The sequence below is a fragment of the Ptychodera flava genome, chromosome 9, assembly GCF_041260155.1.
Source record: "Ptychodera flava strain L36383 chromosome 9, AS_Pfla_20210202, whole genome shotgun sequence".
Classification (NCBI taxonomy): Eukaryota; Metazoa; Hemichordata; class Enteropneusta; family Ptychoderidae; genus Ptychodera; species Ptychodera flava.
In genome coordinates, this window is record NC_091936.1 from 23,598,045 (window position 1) to 23,619,948 (window position 21,904).

At 39.9% G+C, this 21,904-nt stretch overlaps 1 protein-coding gene across 1 annotated transcript; it reads left to right on the forward strand.

Moving 5' to 3' along the window:
* Nucleotides 1–177: 177 nt before the first annotated feature.
* On the forward strand, nt 178–21,637 carry LOC139140415 (probable ATP-dependent RNA helicase DDX23). The gene is given in 16 exon segments (XM_070709640.1): nt 178–441; nt 2,742–2,891; nt 3,491–3,602; nt 3,942–4,080; nt 4,845–4,981; nt 5,368–5,480; nt 6,371–6,514; nt 7,223–7,448; nt 8,431–8,576; nt 16,648–16,823; nt 16,826–16,914; nt 17,122–17,271; nt 18,290–18,441; nt 18,842–18,947; nt 19,668–19,842; nt 20,185–21,637. Coding segments are annotated over 16 exon segments (2,346 nt in total). The 5' UTR covers nt 178–337; the 3' UTR covers nt 20,412–21,637.
* Nucleotides 21,638–21,904: the final 267 nt, after the last annotated feature.

The window sequence follows — 21,904 nt, forward strand, 5'->3', positions numbered from 1 at the left end:
AGAAAAAACTCTCTATATTGAAATTTTGTCGATTGTTTGTTTCTATAATTGGATCATCTACGGATGCAAGGTCGTAACTGTCTTCAAACATTATCACTATTTCTTTATCTACACTCTAAATTGTATATTTATTTACTTACAGCTTTGTATTCACAAGTAGTTTAGGGGTTTTCCATAGACTATTTAGTGTGTTCGCACGGCGTTTACTCGTTCGGCAATCGTCGTTTCGTACAAATTGAGCTGCAAACAGAAGTCAATTAAACGACGTATAACGTTTTCATCGGTTTACAACACTCTCCAATTTCGTCAGCGTTGTTGTTCATTTTAGTTAGGCACAATGGACGTGCAGTTGCCGTCTTCGTCGAGTTCAAGGGAAAGGGAAAAGTTGAAGGAGCGCGACCGAGATCGTGAACGTGAACGTGAACGCCGAGATAGAGACAGGTAGGAAACAATAGAAGATACTTGGGTACAGGAGGGAATGTAACATTGGTAGTTTTGTAGCAGGGCTGCAACTACATGCTGGAAAGTGTGCGCATTTGCAGTTCTCTTTGGTTGTTCCTAAACCTTAAAAACGTCCCAGCAGTTTTCTATGAGTCTGATCAAAGGGTGCACACCTGACACCAGGAATAGGACTTGAAACCAATTAATGAAAGTGATTTAGGAATGTGGTGAAGAACACAGTCCCTCCATCACTTTTTACACTATTATTTTGAGAAATGAAGTTGGGGTAGTAAGATTTTTGTGGAAAAAATAGCTATGTGATAAATGCGGCTATTATATATTCGTGGTAACTTTCTTTTCAGGAAGTTTGCTTACTGTTCTATACAGGTGAAAACCAGATTATTTAAATCATTTTGCTCAAATTTATACTGCTGCCAGCTTTGGTCCACCTTTAGAAAGCGCTCTCTAACGAAAAATTCGAGTGGCGTATAATAATTGTTTCAGACGACTTTTTAATCTGTACAAGACGTTGTGTAGTATTAGTACATGTTTGTTGTCTATGATGTTTTGTCTTTTGGCGAGTTACTGCGTAAAAAACATTTTAAACTTTATGAACAGAATTAAGAGACCTCAGAATTCTTATGCTTGTACATATATTGACTCACTACAGTGCAGGCACTGGCGAACTATTTTTATACTGAAGTTTTTTTTCTTGTATAGATGATTTTTTGTGTGTATCTGTTATTTTTCTTTATTTTATGGTATTTTTCTATGGGCCTAGAGCCTGATTCAAATAAATAAATAAAATAAATAAATAAATAAATAAAAAACTTGTTTGGGTGACAACAGTCAGCTTAATAATATTGACAAGTGTGCAGTCCAAATGACCATATAGGATTGGCTATAGCTGTGATATTGCAGCGGTGCTGTGGCGCGCGTATCAATGCTGTGGCGTGCGTATCGATTGCCCTTGGGTCAAGGGTCATCATCTCAAAGAACCGCTGCGAGCCACGCCATAGACTTTTTCAGTAGTTTAATACGACACCAACTGGTGTCACTGATTTAGTTCACAAAATAATGAAATAGATTAATTTTTGAATTCATTAACCTGTACCTACTTTATCACTGGCTATCTACGACTCATCTCCTACTTCTGCTAACTCTCTTGACTGTGACAACATTTATTTTCAACCGTTTTTCCGTGAGCCGTCGACAGTTTCTGCTCAAATTTTAACTTTTGACCTCAAACGTATTCAGTATACGTTTTACAAGAGAGGGCAAGCGTCGCAGAGTCCGTCGATGGCTCACGGGAAAGTGGTTGAAAATACATATTCTTATTGTCAAGGTAGCTATCAGGAGCAGAGAATGAGTCATAAATACATAGTCAGTGATAAAGTAGGTACAAGTTTGTTTATTCAAAGGCTAATACATTTCAGTATTTTGCGAGCTAAATCAGCGACACCGATCAGTGTCATGGGGTGGCTTGCAGTGGTTCTATGGCAATGACCATTGACCTGAGTGTGATCGATATGTGTGTGCCACAGCACTGCTGCGATATCACAGCTAGATTGGGTACTGCTGGTCTGTAGTTGATTGCATCACGGAAGTAGAAGTAGAGAAGGATCTTTAGCTTTCAGTCACTTCATCCCAAAACAACTCTGTCCCATGCCACTTTGTCTTGTAGCATTCCATCCCATGACCACTAATAGTCTCAGTCCATTTTCAATCCAAAGTGCAACCACTTCATTGTTCATTGAAATGTCAACTCATTCTCACCATGAATTGAAAGGATGTAAACTATCTGCCATCAATCATGACAACTTTACATGACTCGAAATTTATTCTGAAACCCATTTGAGCTCGACTTTTTCAATAAGCCAAGTTGGGCACACTCTTGTATTTGATACATTTGCCTTGGTTGTAGAGCCCCAGACTTACATTGCATTGTTGTACGAGCAAGTTGTCCTTTGAATGTTAGAGTAGACAAGACGTTCCGGAACATTTTCACTGGTTATAGAGCCATAGGTGTACATTATCATTGTACATATAATGAAGATGGAGATGTCCATTACATGCAGGCAAGAGGGTGCTGGAACATCAAAAGTAGCATGAAATTATCCATGGTCAGTTTGGTTAATGTAGGTATATGGTGAAACAAAGCTGCATTATTATATCACAGACCTTTGGGTTCAATCTATGGTTCTTTGTGTTCAATCTATGGTTATTTGAGTCCTATCTATGTTTCTTTTAAGCCCAATATATGGTTTGGTGTCACACATCTTTTTTTCTTTCTTTCTCAGAGATAGGCACAGGGATCGAGATAGAGACAGACGTGACAGAGACCGTGACCGAGATAGAGACAGAGACAGAAGAGATCGTGACAGGAGAGACAGAGATCGCCGCAGGTCAAGATCACGGTCACCCCACAGATCTTCAAAGGACAAAGGAAGGTAATTATATTTTCCATGCTCTTGTTACAGAAATTTGTGTGTCATTTCCAGGGAAGAGTCAAACTTTCAGGTAGATGCTATTCAGAATGTTTCAATGTTAAAAATTGGACGTGGTTGGCAGAGCTACTATTTCTAGAGAATTGCTAATTTATATATGCTTAGCAAGTGAGATTGTTGGAAAGGAGTTTGTCCGGTCAAGCCTTACAATATTTTGCCCAGATTTGCCAGATATTAGTCAAACATCAAAATTATGATATTTGTGCAAAACGAGTAGATCAGAGAAAGTGGGAATATCTTCAAAACACTCAACAATTGTAGTGGAAACAGTCAAATATGTTGTAAGCACAGACTAGTATCTATAGGTTACAATAAACAAAGTATCATCTTGCTGTTCCCATTTTAGAAAAAAGGAAAATCATTTTTCGGACCTTTTACATTCTGAGATTTTAATAAGGACAGAAATACTGTAGAGCGCATTGACCAAAGCACAATAATTTGAACTTGAATTTTCTCAGAATGAAAGACTGATGTGGAAAGAGAAAAAGAATGATAGTCTCTTTTCAACTTTGATAATTATGAATTGTTTTTTTCTAATGAAGTTCAATTAAACAAGAAGAAGAAGAGGAGGAAGAGAAGAAAGTGAAAAAAGAACCATTGTCACTTGAAGAAGTGATGGCAAGAAGAAAGGCAGAACAGGAAGCCCTGTCTAGGGTAAGGATAAAATGACATAGCTTGCATAACCCTTTCACCACAATGGTTTGGTCCAAACCCATTGTTATCAATGGTGTATGTGGATCAGTTTAATAGGAATTTGGTGAACAGGTTAATACTGTGTTAAATTGGTGTTTCTGTGTAAGAATTTTACTTATCAGGGAAATTTATTTAATCCGCTTCCTGCCAAGATGGTGGAAACTGCATTGATTTTCAGGGTTCCCAGAAGCAGGCTGGCATCCAGGTGCCATTATTCTGCCAAGCAGGTGGATATAGGTTTTGGCCCAATACTGCCATGTTTTACTTACTTGACTAAATTGTACCTTTCTTCCTAAACAGCCAAAGTTTTTAACCAAAGAAGAAAGAGCTCGGCTGGCACTGGAAAGACGACAAAAAGAAGTTGAGGAACAGAGAAAGAAAGCTGCTGAAGAAAGGAAAAGCATCATGGATTTCCAGAAACAAGCTCTGCTTGCATATGGTCAGTATATAGGCATCTTAGAATAGTAATTCAAAACTAGCTATGTAGTGTATAATTGATCAAGATCAGTGGTATTAGACATTTGCCAGGTTTAAATCTAATCACTTAATTATTTCCTTCTTCTGTTCAATTTTTACCGTTCTCCTTCTAATGTATTTCTTGAATGTGCAGACTGAACATTAGGTTGTTGAGAGTTGAACATTGATTGAATTCATCGCGATGTTCTTGTTTGGACACATGAAAAGCTACTGTCTACACATGTCCTGTATATTTTGTCAATCTGGCATCTGTCCAGTGTCAACAACAATTGTGGTCTTCACCAAGAAACAGTATGCGGGACCTACAAAGAAAAGCCCTTGTTGTGATTTAAGGTGTTATACCAAATATAGCATCAAATGTGCAACGTCAGCTTCTGCCAACAGGAACTCCGGTAAATTTCTGTCTTTTAAAAGAGAAGAGATCTTACCAGATTTGATCAGATCTGTTTTCATATGTAATTTTTAAAATTTCAATCATATTATCAGTGATAGCAAAATACTTATTTTGTCAATACTCTGAGAGTACAGTAATAATGAAAGTCTAGAAAAAAGTTCTAGACAAATATTTATTTTTTGCGTGCTAATGATGGAACAGTGAAGTCATTTTAACAGATTCCTATCCATACTATTCTGTGACAACACTCATTCTGTTCACACTACCATTTTACTCAATCACTTATATGATGCGTAGCCTCCTTATGATTTTCTTATCTTCTACCCTGGAAGATCCCCACGAGAGGGAGAGACGTGAGCGCAGAGAACGACGCGAAAGAGAAAGAGAGCGAGAACGTGAAATGGATGAAGAGCAACGAGAAAGAGCCAAATTGGAGAGAGATGGAGAGAAAGAATTGCAAGCTATCAAGGTATGTATCATCTGCTGTCCATGTCAAGATGACGTTCTTCTCAATGTGCTCATTTGTGTATCGGAGAATAATGAGTTTGTCTAGTATTTCATTTGCTTGACACCAAACTTCACAACAGCAAGCGACATTACATCCTGTTCTTTCATACTCAATTCAGTCTTGTTATGATTTTTACTTGGTTACACGTGGAACCTGAACACAAAATAAAAAAAATTAGTACACGATATAAAGAGCAGATATGGAATACAGAACAATGCATTTAACAGTGTACTTGTAATTCACGAAGACATTCTCTCTGACATACAAGCTATCACTCTTTCTATCTTCTGTATTGCCAGTGTCATGTCACAGAGAATTTCATCCTCTCATCTCAACTTTGTTTCTAGGATCGATACTTGGGTCTTGTGAAGAAGAAGCGCAGAGTCAGGCGTCTTAATGATCGCAAATTTGTGTTTGACTGGGACCCCACTGAAGATACATCTCAGGACTATAACCCACTGTGAGTCTTCCAGTGTATCGTTCTTTAACCTTTAACCCTTCTGTATTGGTGGTACAAGACAACCCATATTCAGGGAAATGGGTAAAGGAGGAAATATTTTCATGGTAACTCTTGGGTTACACATTTTTGAAGCAGTTCACGGACAATTCTAACATCTCTATGCAATTACCAATGCAGCAAAGCATGGCAGCTTCATTGCAGTAAAACACTTGCATATCTATATGTGTGTGCATAGACCTGGAATACGTCTTGTTTGTGTCAAAAGCTTGTTGGAAAGTGTAAATTCCTTGTTTGTGACAACAATTTCTGCTTCGGAAATTTTGCGTTAAAGTTACTTTAAAGCCCCTGTGGCTGTAACTCTTGATATTTGTCGACCTGTAAAAGGCTTTCTATTTTCTCTGGTTTTCTTTAAATTCTACAAATTTAAAGGATATAGTCTTCTACTACTAAAAAATTGGACAAGTAAATTTAAATGTTAACCGTTATTGTGATTTCCCTCCATTTTTAAAAACTGGTAATATTACCAAAAAAACCCAAAGCATATGATGTCCCAGTAGAAAACATTCAGCACTATGCATTATATGGTTCTACTCTGTTGTTTCTGTGAAGATTCTAATGCATATATGAACGACAAATACTGTTTTTGTTTTATTTGCATGAGGGCGCCATATTATGTTCGGGCAAACGTTTATTATTATTTATCTTGTTCAAAATTGCCAATGAAGCCCCAGTGGACAGTTTATTATTCTTGTATAAACACCCCTCAATGAGTACATTCCCATGAACTTGTTTAAGTTTGGAAGTAAAATCACAAAAATAATGCTAAAAGATACAGCTATTGGGCCTTTTTAAACAGCTATCTCTTTACACCTCTCTGTGCTTGCTGACAGGTACAAGGAGAAACACCAGGTTCAGTTGTATGGCCGCGGTCACATAGCAGGGATTGACTTGAAAGCACAGAAGAAAGACCAGTCCAAATTCTACGGTGAACTCCTGGAAACCAGGAGAACAATACAAGAAAAGGAGCAAGAGGCGTGAGTATATTTGAATAAAATTATTGTTTTGATCCCATGTGTACCTATGAAACTGGATGTCATCTTTCTAATTGTAGTTATTGTCTGCCAGCGCCTCTCACAATCAATGGAAATATACCGAATACCTACAGAGATAAGTGTGAATGACCAGCATATGTGATTATGATCAGTGAGTAAGGATAGCGACTTTGAGAACGGACTATTTATAGTTTGTTAATCCTGTCCACCTTGATAAATTTGCAATATTGCCTTGGGTGAGAGACTTCCTGTAAAAAATCCATCCTGACTTTCACAACATTGCAGTAGTTTACACTGGAACTGTTTGCCATATGCGTGGCAAAGGAGACTCATTTCACTTGACTACAAAACTCTCCTCTTGGTAACAAAAGTGCGGAATATTATGATCCGAACTCCTCTATATTCATGACAAATTGCCTAAATAGATTGTTGGAAATATTACTTACAGGCTTTTGAACAGCAAACATGTCAAAGGAAGATGTGAACAGTGATTGAGTATATCATGCTTACACTCAGTGTACATGGCACAACCTAATTGATGTACAGTTGGTATGAAAGTGTGCACGACAACCAAGATATCTAAACCCCCCTCAAGCTTAGTTATCCAATACCCCATCACTATGTAATGAAAAGTAAAATTCCAAATCTGAAATGCAGTGCTCATGGTTCTGTTTCTTTGTAACATTGAAGAGTTCACCAGAAGAAGCTGCGTCAGAAAGAGGCCAAACAGAAATGGGACGACAGGCACTGGTCACAGAAATCAATGGTCGAGATGGCGGAGAGAGATTGGCGAATTTTCCGTGAGGATTACAACATCTCGACCAAAGGAGGGCGCATTCCCAATCCTATTAGAAGCTGGACAGAAGCAGGTCTTCCAGATTACGTCATTGAAGTGATTGAAAAACTCAATTACAAGGTAAGTGTGACATTATTTAGAATAAGAATTTTAAAATTTTAAGTTTCAAAATTGTCACCTGGCCTTGTAGAACCAAGAATCAAAATATTGTTTGGCAGCATTCAGATATGTCAATTTCATCATATATCATAGCTAGTACAGTAAACAATTGAATGTCAATTATCAAAATTGTTCAAGTCATCCGAACTGGCTTAATGTAATAACCCCCTAAAAATTTCATCATGCAGCGTGGTTGTAATGCCTTTTGAAGGTGTAACTCCTGTGATATATTTTGCTAATAGGTAAATGCATTACAACAGTTTCATATCTCGAAAGAAACTTGATCCTTGACTCAACAACAGATTATAGTTTGCCAGTACTGTAATGGTACAAGTTTTGATCAAAATGTGATACCAGGATGATTTGTCATTCGAATATTAAAAGCCCAGCTGGACGGTCTTGTGATTTTGAATGTCAAAACTTAAATTGTAATCAAGTGCTGTGAATGTAACCTCCCTTGAATGTCAGGTGATTAAAATGAACATATCCTGGTCTGCCAGATCAAAGAACCAAACCATTCACATGTTCGAACACAAACCCTGTTTTTTAAGAAGTTCACATGATCCATGGTCTACTTTATATGCAAATAGGACATTCACTGTAATCAGTTCAGCATATGGAATCATGTATATGTAATCACATTGAGCATGGAACTTTTGCAAAAAGTGCCATAACACTAACCATCATCAAATATGTGTGCCAAACGTCTGTATGTGTACATGTACTATTACTGAATGTTAGAATTACCATATTTCATATTATAGTTCCAATTTGCCACGCATGTGTATATCAATAATTGCTATTTGTATGAGCTAGAAACATAGATCTGTACATAGATCTGTATTTTCAGGTTTTGAATTATCCAAGTATCAAACTAAAATAAATGTCAAATTCTTATGAACTTGAAAGAATCATATCAATATTTTTGTATTTTGATTACAAGGAACCAACTCCGATCCAAAGGCAAGCCATACCAATAGGATTACAAAATAGGGATGTCATTGGTGTTGCTGAGACAGGCAGTGGTAAAACTGCAGCATTTCTCATACCACTGCTTGTGTGGATCTCATCACTGCCCAAAATTGCAAGGTATGTGTGGAAACTAGATTTCCCCCAAACTTATTTCTCTCTCATGGAAACCATTAACCCTTTTCCTGCCAAGTCGGTGAAAATCCGCTTGAAATTCGGTGTAGCTAGAATCTGAGCAGCCACGGCCGTTATCCTGCCAAGGCGGTGAAATCGGGCTACTTTTGGTACACCCCTTTCCTGCCTAGTCGACGGAACTACGTGTAGCAAACCCTTGCTCGCTAGGGGTCGTTCGAGGACAGGTTTTGGGCGAGGAACGGCGTTTGCTCTCGAAATGGGTTCACAGAGAGTCCAACGACAGGGAAAGGTGCAGAAGCTACCCAGCCAGTCCCCCACCCCGTTGGGGGACTGGTTTTTTTGGGGGGGACAAGTAGCGTACTTGGCAGGTTAGCACGGTGACGTATCCTAGCGGAGTTTTGGCTAACTTGGCTCTGAGGCACTACATAGACTACATAGGCACTACATGCGAAATTGACCGTCTCGGCAACGCTAATCTGTAAGGCAACCGCCTAAGACCGCCTCAGCTGGCGGTGCAATTTTTGCCAATGGTGCGAGACGAAAATCACGGACTTAGTCCTGATTGACGGGAAGTGCGGACGGATTTGACGGACTCGGCTTGATTAGTCCCTGACATGGAACTGATCCGAACGGACTTGAGCGACATTTGTCAAGGGTAACCACCGCTTTTAACCGACTTGTTTATGTTACCTTCTCGAAAAGACTACCCACTCAGATGTCGGACGTTGTCGGCTGCACTTGGCTCTAGACGTTCAAGCCGTGCAACGAAACACACCGCCTCAGCCTTGCCATTCACGAACATGGCCTCAAAATTTGATACCATTGTTCACCGACTTGGCGGCTGCGGTTAGGTGCGTGAACCGTTGTTCACCGACTTGTTACGCCTATGTTGTCCCTGTGAAGTTCGGCTAACGGCCGAGTCTAACGGGAGTTGGCAGACCTGTGTTTGGTTTATACCATAGTATGACCGACTCAGGTAGAGGTACCTGTCGGTATATTCCGAGTTTTACGCACTCGGGCGTCAATGACGGGTCGTCATCACCGCTGATGACGTAGACGTGCTGGCCACGTTATTTGAAGGAGCCATGTTTGCCCAACGGACGAGGCCGAGACAGCTGTTGACAATTTTGGCATCCTTCATCTTTGACCGCCTTAGTTGGGTAAGCCGCTCGGCAGGCGACGGTTATGACCTAAACAAGCCGCTGAAGCACTGTTCGTTGCCGTACAAGAACGAGACGGCCAGTCCATTACTGCTTAATGGGCGATCTGTCGGGTTGGCTTGTCACTGACTTGGATGACAATACGCCCTGCGCAGGCGTACTTAGAAGGGACATGAGGTTAAAGAGACGGGTTTCCCACCCGTACTAAACATGGGCTTGGGCCAACGTCCTTGGGTGGCAGGTGCGCATGCCACGTACCCAGCTGGACGGAATGTCAAGTTGAGATGCTAATGACATTGACTATGTTATGCTAAGTGCTCGAGGGATTTGCATTGCAAATGAGTATTATTAGCATATCAAATGGTACGGACAGGCGATTTACATGACGGGTAGGAATGTCAGCGCCGGTTGGTGGACTGATTGCCGTAGGTCCATTATAATAACAGGTGGCTGCATATATAAACACCCCTGCGTCCAATCATGTCCAGGGCTTTGTTTCCCTGTGGCTTTAAAAGGGTGGGACCTGCTAGTCTGTCGACACTGTTCCAGACATGAGCTTGACAGACCGCAAAAGTTTTCTGAAGGCGAGCAGACGACTGAAGCTCAAAGATGCAGAGTCTCCGGGCAGTAGTGTAGCGATCGTTGTGATGTCCCTAGTAAACGTTCTAAGAAGTTGGGCAAGAAACGCTCCCGTAAGGCGAAGCTATCTCCGGCTGAAAAACCCAGTGGTAAGCGTAAACGTAAGACTGATCGTTCTGCCGATGAGGATGATGATGGGTCACCGGTTGCCAGTTTCTCACCCGGCTGCTCCGGGAGAGACTACTTCACCTGCAGAGACTACATCTGCTCTTGTGGGAGATACTTCACCTGCACAGACTACGTCTGCTGCTGCTAGTGAGACAGTTAGTAACGGAGACGGCTGATGCCATTGGTTCTCCCCCGGCTGCTCCGGGAGAGACACCCCCTGTTGCGTGCACCATGAGCCCTCATCCTGCGTCAGGAGAGGTTCCTGGGCCCAGTGCGAAAGAGCTTGAGTCCTCGTCATCAGCAGAGGCTGCCCAGCCCGCTCCTGCCATAGTTTCGTGTGCTGCGATGTCCCCGCCGAAAAAGATAGTGCGGAGGGTTCGTTATCAGGATAGCCCACCTGATTTTGAGCCAGATATGATCCTTGATGCCGCTACAGGCGAGTTCAGGCCCAGACGCCCAGACGACGGTGATATCACCGCTGAGTCCGACTCGGAGGTTGACGAGGATGCGGCAGAGGACGATGACTTTTATGACAGGCAGTATGTAGGTGAGGCAAGCTCTGACGACAATGATGACGTTGCTGCTGTGTTGGCGGAGGACGACACCCCTCCTGTCTGGCGTATGTCGGAAACTACCGATGCTAATATATTTGAGGAGACCGATTTTGACCATGAGAGAGGACCGACTTTCACCTTGCCCAGCCACTCCCGTGAGCTCGATTACTTTTTAGCTACTATAGACTATAGTCTATAGAAGCTATTGGGATGGGTATCCGTCCGGCGTCCGTCGTCAGTCTGTATGTATGTATGTATGTATGTATGTATGTATGTATGTATGTATGTCCGTTTGTGAGGCGTCCGTCCACTCAAATATCTTGAGAACCGCAGTACTTACTGATTTGATATTTGTTGTGTAGATGAAAAATATGATTTTGAGAAACTATTTTTTTGATTTTTTGATATTGTTGAAAATAGGCAAATTAATGCCAAAAAAGGCGTTTTTGGTAAAAAATCTTCTTCTTCATAACCGCTGGTCAGACAGCGTTGTTATTTGGTATACAGGTCTCTAGGGATAACCCAACTTAGATTTGTTAAAATTGTGATGAAATATGCAAATGTGTATTTTTAAGGAATTTTTTTGTCATTTTTGGTCAAAATTTGACTTACATCGTGTGTAATTCTTGTACTGTATAAACCCTATCGATTCACCCAGAAAAAAATAATTAATATGATTTTAAATAATTGAATTAGTTAGGAAATCATCAAAGCCAAAATAATTTTAGTGTAGAATTATCAGAAAGTTCAACTTTTTTTGACAGTTCATAGTGAAATGCTTATCATCTTGGAGGATTAAAACAACTTTCCTGAATCCCAACTTTGACATATTCTGAACCGTCATTTATTGTGCCCTGTATGTTATCTAAAAGAAATTGCTCATAATAGTTTGTCATGATATGGTGGTCAAATACATAGAGATAGAGAAAGTTCTAATTTCCATTTATGGTCACTTGGTAAGGATAAATAAGATTACTTTTTGAGGAAAAAAATAGAGTGGTCAATTAAAAGAGTGGTCAAAGTGATAGGGTTTTTATGGTAAAGCTGGGCTGTAAGATTCCTCATGTGCTATTTATAGCAATTATGCAATCTGTGTAAACAGTGCAATGAAAGTGTTACATGATGCTTTTGATGACCTTGAACTTCTCAAGTTTCAAACAGTTGTCTCTTCAGTGTGCTTTCTCTTAGTACCTACAGGCTCAACTTATTCAACAGAACTTACTTGCAATGTTAATTTGAAAGTTAAAATGTGCTTGGTTAATAGGAAGAAAATACTGATAAAATAACCAGCTTAATATTCTTTGTAACCTGACAGATATGCTGTTTTTGTAATTAACTCTCGTTTATTAGCTACTATAGACTAATATATAGTCTATAGAAGCTGTTGGGATGGGTATTTGTCCGGCGTGCACTGTCAGTATGTATGTATGTATGTATGTATGTATGTCCGTTTGTGAGGCATCCGTCCACTCAAATATCTTGAGAACTGCAGTACTTACTGATTTGATATTTGTAGTGTGGATAAAATATATGATTTTGAGAAACTCATTTTATTAGTTTTTTGATATTGTTAAAAATATGCAAACTAGCGCCAAAAAGGCGTTTTTGGTAAAAAATCTCCTTCTTCATACCCACTGTCAGACAGCTTTGTTATTTGGTATACAGGTCCCTAGGATAACCCAACTTACGGTAGATTTGTATTTTTACGGAATTTTTTTTCCATCCTGAAATGAGCTATCAAAGATATCCACCTTCTTCATCAATACATGTGTCACAAAAGGTTATTCTCTACATAACACAGCAGAGCTCTGTCAACTGTTGAGTTGCTTTTTTTCAAAACCGTTGGTCAGACAGTTTTAATATTTGGTTTACAGGTGTCTAGGATGACCTAAGTGAGATAATTTGATACAGTCAGGAAATACTTAATTTTGTATCCATGTCTAGAGTAGCTTCAGGGACTTTGGCCCTATGTTTTAAGTTTATTCCAGCTACACTGATCAGATTGGCCAAGGACGAGACTAATAAATACGCCAAATTCCACCAGCGATATATCGCTAGGAAGATCGATAAATACTGGCGTAACGCTGACTACCGAGAGGGTGCAGGCGTTCATTGGCGTCTTAGTCTGTATGGGTATCGACCGTAAATCATCAGTGGAGGATTATTGGTCTAGCGATCCTTTCTGAGAAAACAAGGGTATTTCTACTGTGATTACCCGCAGTCGCTTTCAGCAGCTTATGCGATACTTTCATCTGGCAGACCCAGAGAACGATCCACGTCGTGATCCTGATGAGGCACGCCGCCGACGTCGGTGTCAGGAGGATCCCCTTTATAAAATCAATCCATGGATGGAGCCCATAGTTGACAGGTGCGTAAATAATTATAAGATGGGTAGAGAGATCTCCATCGACGAGGGCATGGTGCGATTTAAGGGCCGTTCTAAATTTAAGCAGAGATTACCGCATAAGCCTGATCGAGACGGTTTTAAGATATGGCAGCTGTGCGACTCCACCACTGCATACATCGCTAACTTTGCACCGTACCTAGGTGTGAAATTTCGGGATCGGACTGATGGGAGACGGCAGGAGCGAGGTGTGGTGAAAAGAATTACGATGGAGCTGGTCCAGCCATTTTGTGGATATAATCACAGCCTATTTTGTGATAGCCTGTTTAGCACGGTCGTTACTGCTAGAGAGCTGATGGAGACCGGGATCTACATGGTCGGGAGTTTTAACCGCCGTAATCGTCGCACCATGCCCCCTCAATTAATTCCGCCGGGTAAGAGGAAGCGCCTTCCTCTGTCTGTTGGGGATATGAAAGCCACGACCAGAACGGACTCTCGTCTTAACATCACTGCTTATCAGGATAGTAACGCTCAGGTGCTGATCTTGAATACGGTCTATCCACCCTTGGAGTGCGTGCCAGTGGGGGAGGGAGACGAGCAGCGACAAGTGCCTCTGTCGCTGTATAATTATCGCCGGTACATGGGAGGTGTCAACCGAGCCAACCAGAAGCGCAAGTACTTTCACACTGGGCGCAAGAATCACAGATGGTGGACATATCTGGCATGTTACCTGATTGATGTTGCCCTGGTAAATGCATATATATGCTTCAAGCATGTACACCCTGATAGTAAGCTGACCCATAAGATGTTTCATCTGCGTGTCGGGAAACAACTCATTGGCGGTTATTGTGGGCGATCGCAGCCCAGTGTGAGAGAGGTCGAGGCCACCGTTTCTCTTGCCTCGTACATAAATCCACAAAATCAGCCGATGCACGTTGTCAGCCGTTTGGAGGGGCGGCAGAAATGCTGTAAAGTATGCAGCAGAGAGGGTAAGACCACTGCGAGCGGACGACTGTCTGAGACGTCCAAAGGATGTAGTCTGTGTGGGTTCATCTTCACGAGGGCGAGTGTTTTGCGGCTTTTCATCATCGCATGATGCTACGAGGTAAGAGGAGCGTTGGCGTGCAGACCTCTACTCACACAGCCCCGACGACACCCATCAGCAAGAGAACCCGACGTAAATAACGGACAGGGGACAGCTTCGCCTCACAGTGGCTTGACTGTATTCTTAACACGGACCATGATCACATTTTGAGCATGGTTGTGCCGTTTGTTTGTGCTTTACGATCCCGCTGATTGTAAATTGAAACACGGATTATTTTGTACAATCCCCCCGATTGTAATCTTTGTAACACGGACCATGCACTCGGACGTCGAGACAGACTCTGAGATTTATTATTCGGCATAATGTAAATTATTCCCGAATAAAATACTATCTATGGATCGCATATTTTCGTTTGTTTTGTTTAGACGGATTATTTTGTACAATTCCCCCTATTATAATTTTTGTAACACGGATCTGCCACCCCGATTGTAATTTTTGAAACACGGACCATGCACTCGGACGTCGAGACAGACTCCGAGATTTATTGTTCGGCATAATGTAAATTATTCCCGAATAAATACTATCTATGATTGCAAATTTTCGTTTGTTTTGTTTTTACCCCACTTTCGTTTTTGGCAGATCCGTAAGGACGCTATAGTAATGGATGAACGTGCGTTGTATCACGTGGGAGGGGCACAGCCCAACGGAGGCTGTGCTCATGCGACGTAGACATTGTACCAACCATCTGTCGTTTGGGTTAGTGCATAGAGCAGTTGCACTGTCCAGAGCTAAGGTGGTACAAAACTGCACCTTAGTAACAACTGCACAACTAACCTGTTAGGAAACGATAACACTAATGAGCTAAATGTGCACTGAACTGGCCAAACTACGTACACGCTTCCTTTCAATGGCGAAGCTATATCGTTGACACTACGTCAAAGCAGACTGCACTGTGCGACTCTTCAAAGTCGTTCAAAGTATGTGGCCAAGTGACACAACCCAGGGGGAACAGGACAGGTTTGAGGGTGCTGCCGCACCCATAGCACTAACCCCTGGGTCTTCTACTAACTCACGAGCGAGGTGATGTTTCCCCGGTGTGGACGTGCGTGACGGCGAACGAGCTTTACTTCCGCAAAAGTAAGCTAGAAAAGGGCATAAAAGTGCACATCCCCCGGGGCAAACAACGCCCAAGACCTCGTTATTTTCTCGACACAACCTCATCAGCGGTTGCCCCTCTATACGGGCATGCAAAAATTTTTGAAGTCTAACACGTATATGGTCGGTAATCGTACCCCGAAAATGTGGTATTTTCCCGCCAAATGCCTGGCAGGAAAGCGTGCAGGAGAGCCGATCTTCTGTAGACACGGAAAGGGGGCCGGTTTTGACCGACTTGGCAGGATAACGGACAGGGGCGCTCGGCAGGAAAAGGGTTAACTCTTCCCTTCTTAAATCAAGAATAAAAATCAAGGGTGACTATGTTAAATTTCATACTAGAGAAACAAATTTCCCAATATTTACTGATACATGAAATTCAAATGACTGCCATCTCTGTATTAACTTTATGAAGACCATTGAAATTTTCGATATTTTCAAAAATAGGCAGGAAAAATTTTATTTTCTGTGAGCTTCAAAATGAGCCCTCACAAATGGTATGCCAAAAACATATCCTAAAAGTTTAAGAGTGAATATCTGCCCCTTAGGCGCATTTTATCTTAATTGTTGATTCAACAAAAAAATATGTATTTGAAGGGATTGATAGATTCATGACAGTTTACAGCTATAGTGCAAGCTGTACAGCTGTGCCTTATCTTTCCACCAAGGTTTTGCAAAATATATGCCAAAGTTTTTCCCCAATTTTAGACAAGTATACAATGTAAGTGAATTCAGGCTACTGTGATATCAGACGTACATCTCATCAGAAAAGCTTTCTAATTCAAGTGTAAGGTTATCTAGTGTTGACATACACGGCAAGCATGAAAATCACTCAGTGCTATGAGAACAAGCCAGCTCACTGAGTGTGTGTGTGTACGCTACTGGTGCACATTACAACACACCAGAAGGTTATGTTATATAATTTCTAGTTATTGACAAGATTGTGAAGAATATGAATTACATGAAACTGTATACAATTATGTATTTATATTTTGGGTTATTTATTTCATTAACTCATTCATTCATTCATTCATTCAATTATTTATCAATGTAGACAAGAAGACGTAGACCAGGGTCCATATGCAATCATTCTCGCACCAACCCGTGAGTTGGCTCAGCAAATTGAAGAAGAAACGCTGAAGTTCGGAGAACCGTTGGGCATCCGTACTGTGTCTATCATTGGAGGTATATCTCGTGAAGACCAAGGATTCAAGTTGCGACTGGGATGCGAGATGTCATAGCAACACCCGGTCGTCTGATAGATGTCCTGGAGAACCGTTATCTTGTGCTGAGTCAGTGTACATATGTTGTACTTGATGAGGTGTGTAGAATAGACCACTATACGTTTCTGTAAATCTTTTTAGATCCCATTGTGTCATATGTATATGCCAATTTGAACATCTGTTATGTCTGTATTTATGTCAGTCTGTCTGTCCACTACATCTACAATAAAACTACTGCATACATAACTTTTTTATTTTTTTTTGTATCAGTCATATTAACAATTGCTGATTGTGTTTTGTGATAGGCTGATCGTATGATTGACATGGGTTTTGAACCAGATGTTCAGAAGATCCTTGAGTTTCTCCCAGTGACCAATCAGAAGCCTGACACAGAGGAGGCCGAAGATGAGCAGAAGTTGCTGACAAATTATGCATCCAAATTGAAATACAGACAGGTAACTTGCACTAAGCCTTCATCTACTCTGTCAACCGTTGATGTCTGCCATGTGTCCCATGAAGTCCCATCACTGATTGCAAACAAAATCTATCAAAAGCTGCATATATCTTATACAGTGTCAGGGCTGACAAACTTTTTCCATGGACAATTCACCCATCTAGAATATTAAAGGTACATTAGCTGTAACTTTTGACTAATTTTTCACTACTCTGTTTCAATGTATAAACTACAGAATTTTACTATAATTCGATCATCATGACCAATGCCCGATGTCCTGCTTGCCAACACAGCCTGTTTATGTGAATGACCATTGTTATCATTGATAAATGTATTCTAGTCCGGACCTGAATACAAAATTTAAACAATCACAATGCAGATTATACTCATATAGGGTAAATTTTTGAGCTAAATATTAGGAATTTCTCCATGACTCAGGGATTCAAACCAGAACCTACAGATGATACACGGAACAAACAAAATAAAAAAAATGACCAAAGTTACAGCTAAAGGATCTAGAATATTAAGGTTTGTGTGGTTTCAAGGTACAATGTGCCGCAGGGATAAATATCTGGGCTGTCAAATTTTTTCAAAACTTTCCTGGTCTACCACTTTAAAGTTTTTACTGTTTTTGTGCATGATTTTGAGTGAGGTTGGTATAAAGTTTCCTTTAGGAAAGTTTGAGCAAAAGTTTGTCTTTCAATACCAAAGCACATAGAACCTTTAAGGTGTTATCAACCTTCAAATTTTATCCAAAGAATGTTGTGTATATAGCACATGGTTTTACTGGCCAAAAATATTCTCAATGAACTCTGAGGCATTGTCATATGATTTTGATACACAAGAAACACTCATTACTTCATTTTGAATAAATTAACATAAATACTAGGGATATTGAGCCACATGTGACTCATTTCTAACATTGAAAAATGAAATTTAACTTTAATAAAAATACTCCATGATGAATAATTGAACCGTTAGATTGCAGTGATTTATAGCAAATATTTTTTTATTTACAGACTGTCATGTTTACCGCTACCATGCCAACAGCAGTTGAAAGGGTTGCACGTAGTTACCTGAGAAGACCAGCTGTTGTGTATATTGGTTCTGTTGGTAAGCCTGTAGACAGAGTGGAACAGATCGTCTACATGGTCAAAGAACAGGAAAAGAGGTATTTATCAACCCCGAACTGTGTTCTGATTTGCAACTTGGTAGTGATTTAACCTTTAAATGCATTCTGTTTTGCAACTGGGTAGATCAAGTTTCTGGCTTGTGTTTGCTTAGAACATTTCATCCAATGAGATCAGCTACTGAAATATAGGTGGGAATGTTTACAATTCAAAGAAATCAGATTACTGTTCTTATGTCAAAAAATGTTTTCAAGGTCTATTGATAGTTTAGTCTGGTAGCAATCAAATTTTTCTTTTATCATTTCACTGATGAAAATGATTTTAGATTTTGTTTCTACTCATGTACATTGATTGCTGGTAATGTCCACCAGAAAAATTGAAATTTCCTTTTCCACATCATCATGTGTTGACGTCATTTTATAAACTTTTTTCTGTGTACAGGAAGAAGCTGGTGCATCTGCTGAACACACTAGAGCCACCAGTGATGATCTTTGTCAATCAGAAGAAGGGATGTGATGTACTGGCCAAGTCACTGGAAAAAATGGGTGTAAGTATAGAATACAGTGACTGTGTACTGTGTGTTATCAATTGCAAATATAAGCGATGTTTGCTGTAACAAGACTCTACTTGATCACAAAATTTCAAGAATCACTGAGCCAATTAGGTGATCACATTGCATTTTGTGTGTGTGTGCTTTCTCCACAATAAATACCATCTGAACAATCTTGATTACAAAAGAAACATTGTTGCCCTTTTTGAGTCTGTGTTTTCATGAAAGCTTAAAGGGACAGTAGCTGTAACTTTTTTGATTTTTTAAAACAATTTTTGTTTCTAATCACCACAGACTCTTGTTCTACTCCCTGTGCATTTGTAGACTGCATTGTTATCATTGTCAAGGGAATTCTGCTCCAGACTAGAACTCAAATGTAAAAAATAACAGTGTATAATAATGTATTAGGTATTTGAATTTCAACATGCCTTGGGAGTAGAACAAGAATTTGCAATGGACATACAAAACAAAAATAGTGAAACAATCATCAAAAGTTATAGCTACTGACCCTTTAACAGGAGAATATCAGAAGATTTATTTCAATCAGAAACAGTCAGAAACCAGTGATATTGAACTAATCAACAGAACATCGCTGTGTTTTGAGTCATGTAGCAGATTTGTAAAAGATCATGACATGACGTAATGTAAAACATCTGATGATGCTTCGAACTGGGTCAAGTGTCAGTAACCTTTAGTCATGTGTCTTTGACATTCCAGTACAGTGCAGTTACGCTGCATGGTGGCAAAAGTCAGGAACAGAGAGAGTTTGCCTTGGCAAGCTTGAAGACAGGCGGTAAAGATATTCTTGTTGCCACGGATGTCGCTGGACGTGGTATTGACATCAGGGATGTCTCCATGGTAATCAACTATGATATGGCTAAAAATATTGAAGGTGTGTATTTAAACTTCTGTTAGCTGTGACTTTTGATGTACTGTCCATTATTCATGTGTTTTATAAATACATTCTCTTATCCTACTCCCAAGTTCATTGACAATTCTTCAAAATGTCAACACAGCCTGTAATGGATGAATTTTTATGCGATATTGTTGACAACCAAAAAAACTGCATCATCAAAAGTTCATTTGTGAGAAGTACCATTGGTAATGTTTGTGATTGGATTTGCATACTTGAAACAATACCCCTTCAATAAACTTTACTGTTATTATGTCATGCTTCGATCATTAGATGCTGAAAACTATTAACATTGTCTTGTCCGTTGTTTTATTCTCTCAGACTATACTCATCGTATAGGTCGTACAGGTCGTGCGGGCAAGACTGGTGTTGCGGTATCGTTTCTCACTCCAGATGACAAGGCAGTCTTTTATGACCTGAAACATGTCATCATGAGTAGTCCAGTGTCTACCTGTCCACCAGAACTAGCCAACCATCCAGAAGCCCAACATAAACCAGGAACTGTCATGTCTAAGAAACGACGAGAAGAAACGCTTTACATCAATTAGTGAAAGACATTTAACTGAAATCCTGCTAGACAGTATCCCTTCCCCATCTGCCAAGTCAGTTAAAAAGTAGGTTTTTTTTATCCACATTGATATGTATTTTCACCTACTTAGCATGGTATGTTATAGCATCAGTTGGTAAAAGTCATGGCTACAGTATCTAGGTATTCAGGGGCCTTCAAATATTCAAGTTTTTGTTAAAATACATCATATGGGACCTGTTATGCCTCACTGTTTTAAAGAACTTGACCTGATAGTGACATATGAACTTGGTAGGATAAGGGTTAAATTTGGTGAAAGGAACAAAGGGCAGGGTTGGGCAGATATTTTTTATGTTTATACCCTTGAGCAGTCTTTATTCCAAGATGGATGTTTTGAGTCAGTGTTACCCACAATGCATTTTCATTGTATTATATATGTGACTGCATCATGTTAAGAAATTCTTTCAATGTTATGTACCCCAGAATATTTAAGTAATGCTCTTGCCCCTGGTAACCAGTCTAAAGGGAGAGCAAACTATCTTGGTGTTGTGAAAAGGGTGGGAAGACTCCCTTTCAGTCTCTGTCTATTCACAGAGGAGTGGATGAGAGTAGATGACAGACCTGGTCAGAAATCTCTCGGAAAGTTCTTATTTTCCAATCTTTCTCAGGAAGATCTGGATGTGTTTGCTCTAACAAAGCCCTGAAATCGCATGAAGTGTCAAAACTGTCATATTCAATTCAGTTTATGTGGTGGAAATTTCTAATAATACGGAACAAAAATATTTGAAATGACTGCATTGTATTATCTTTTACAATGCAAATACCCCCTGGAAATCTGAAGAAAATTTATCGAATTCCTTGAATTTTTAATAACGTTTAGTTTTGGAACCATGGCTTCATAGATATTTGTTTGTAATCCATAATAGCACAGCTGGAAAAAGTGACACATGTCCAAGTAGTTAGGATTTCAAGACGAATTAATCGAAGGACGTTGAAAAGGTTTGCTGATGTCCTACATGTTGAGATAACAGTCTACTCATCCTCGTCATTTTCTAATGGTTTAGAAGTGAACCCCAGCAAGATACATGTGATATTGTGTCATCTTTGTTTAAACAAAGAATGTAATATTGCCTTCTTCTTCTGTCTGAGTTATTTGATGACTGTAAACTCTGTCACAATGTTGTACACCTTTCAAGTGTAAACATTTATTATCTGGTCTCAGAAATAAAGAGACTATTTTGAAATGTACTTGTCCATGTGTTTGTCTGTTATTTACCCTAGAATGGAGAATACCGCGACATTGGCACTATAGGCATTATCGGATAATATTATCTAAGTTATCTAAGTTAGAGTCTAATATTAGACGAGTGGGGAAGAGGCAGATGCCCGACATGCTGTTTTATCGGATAATATCCGATAAAATCGATAATATCGTCTAAAATCTAAGTTAGAGTCTAATATTAGACGAGTGGGGAAGAGGCAGATGCCTGACATGCTGTTTTATCGGATAATATC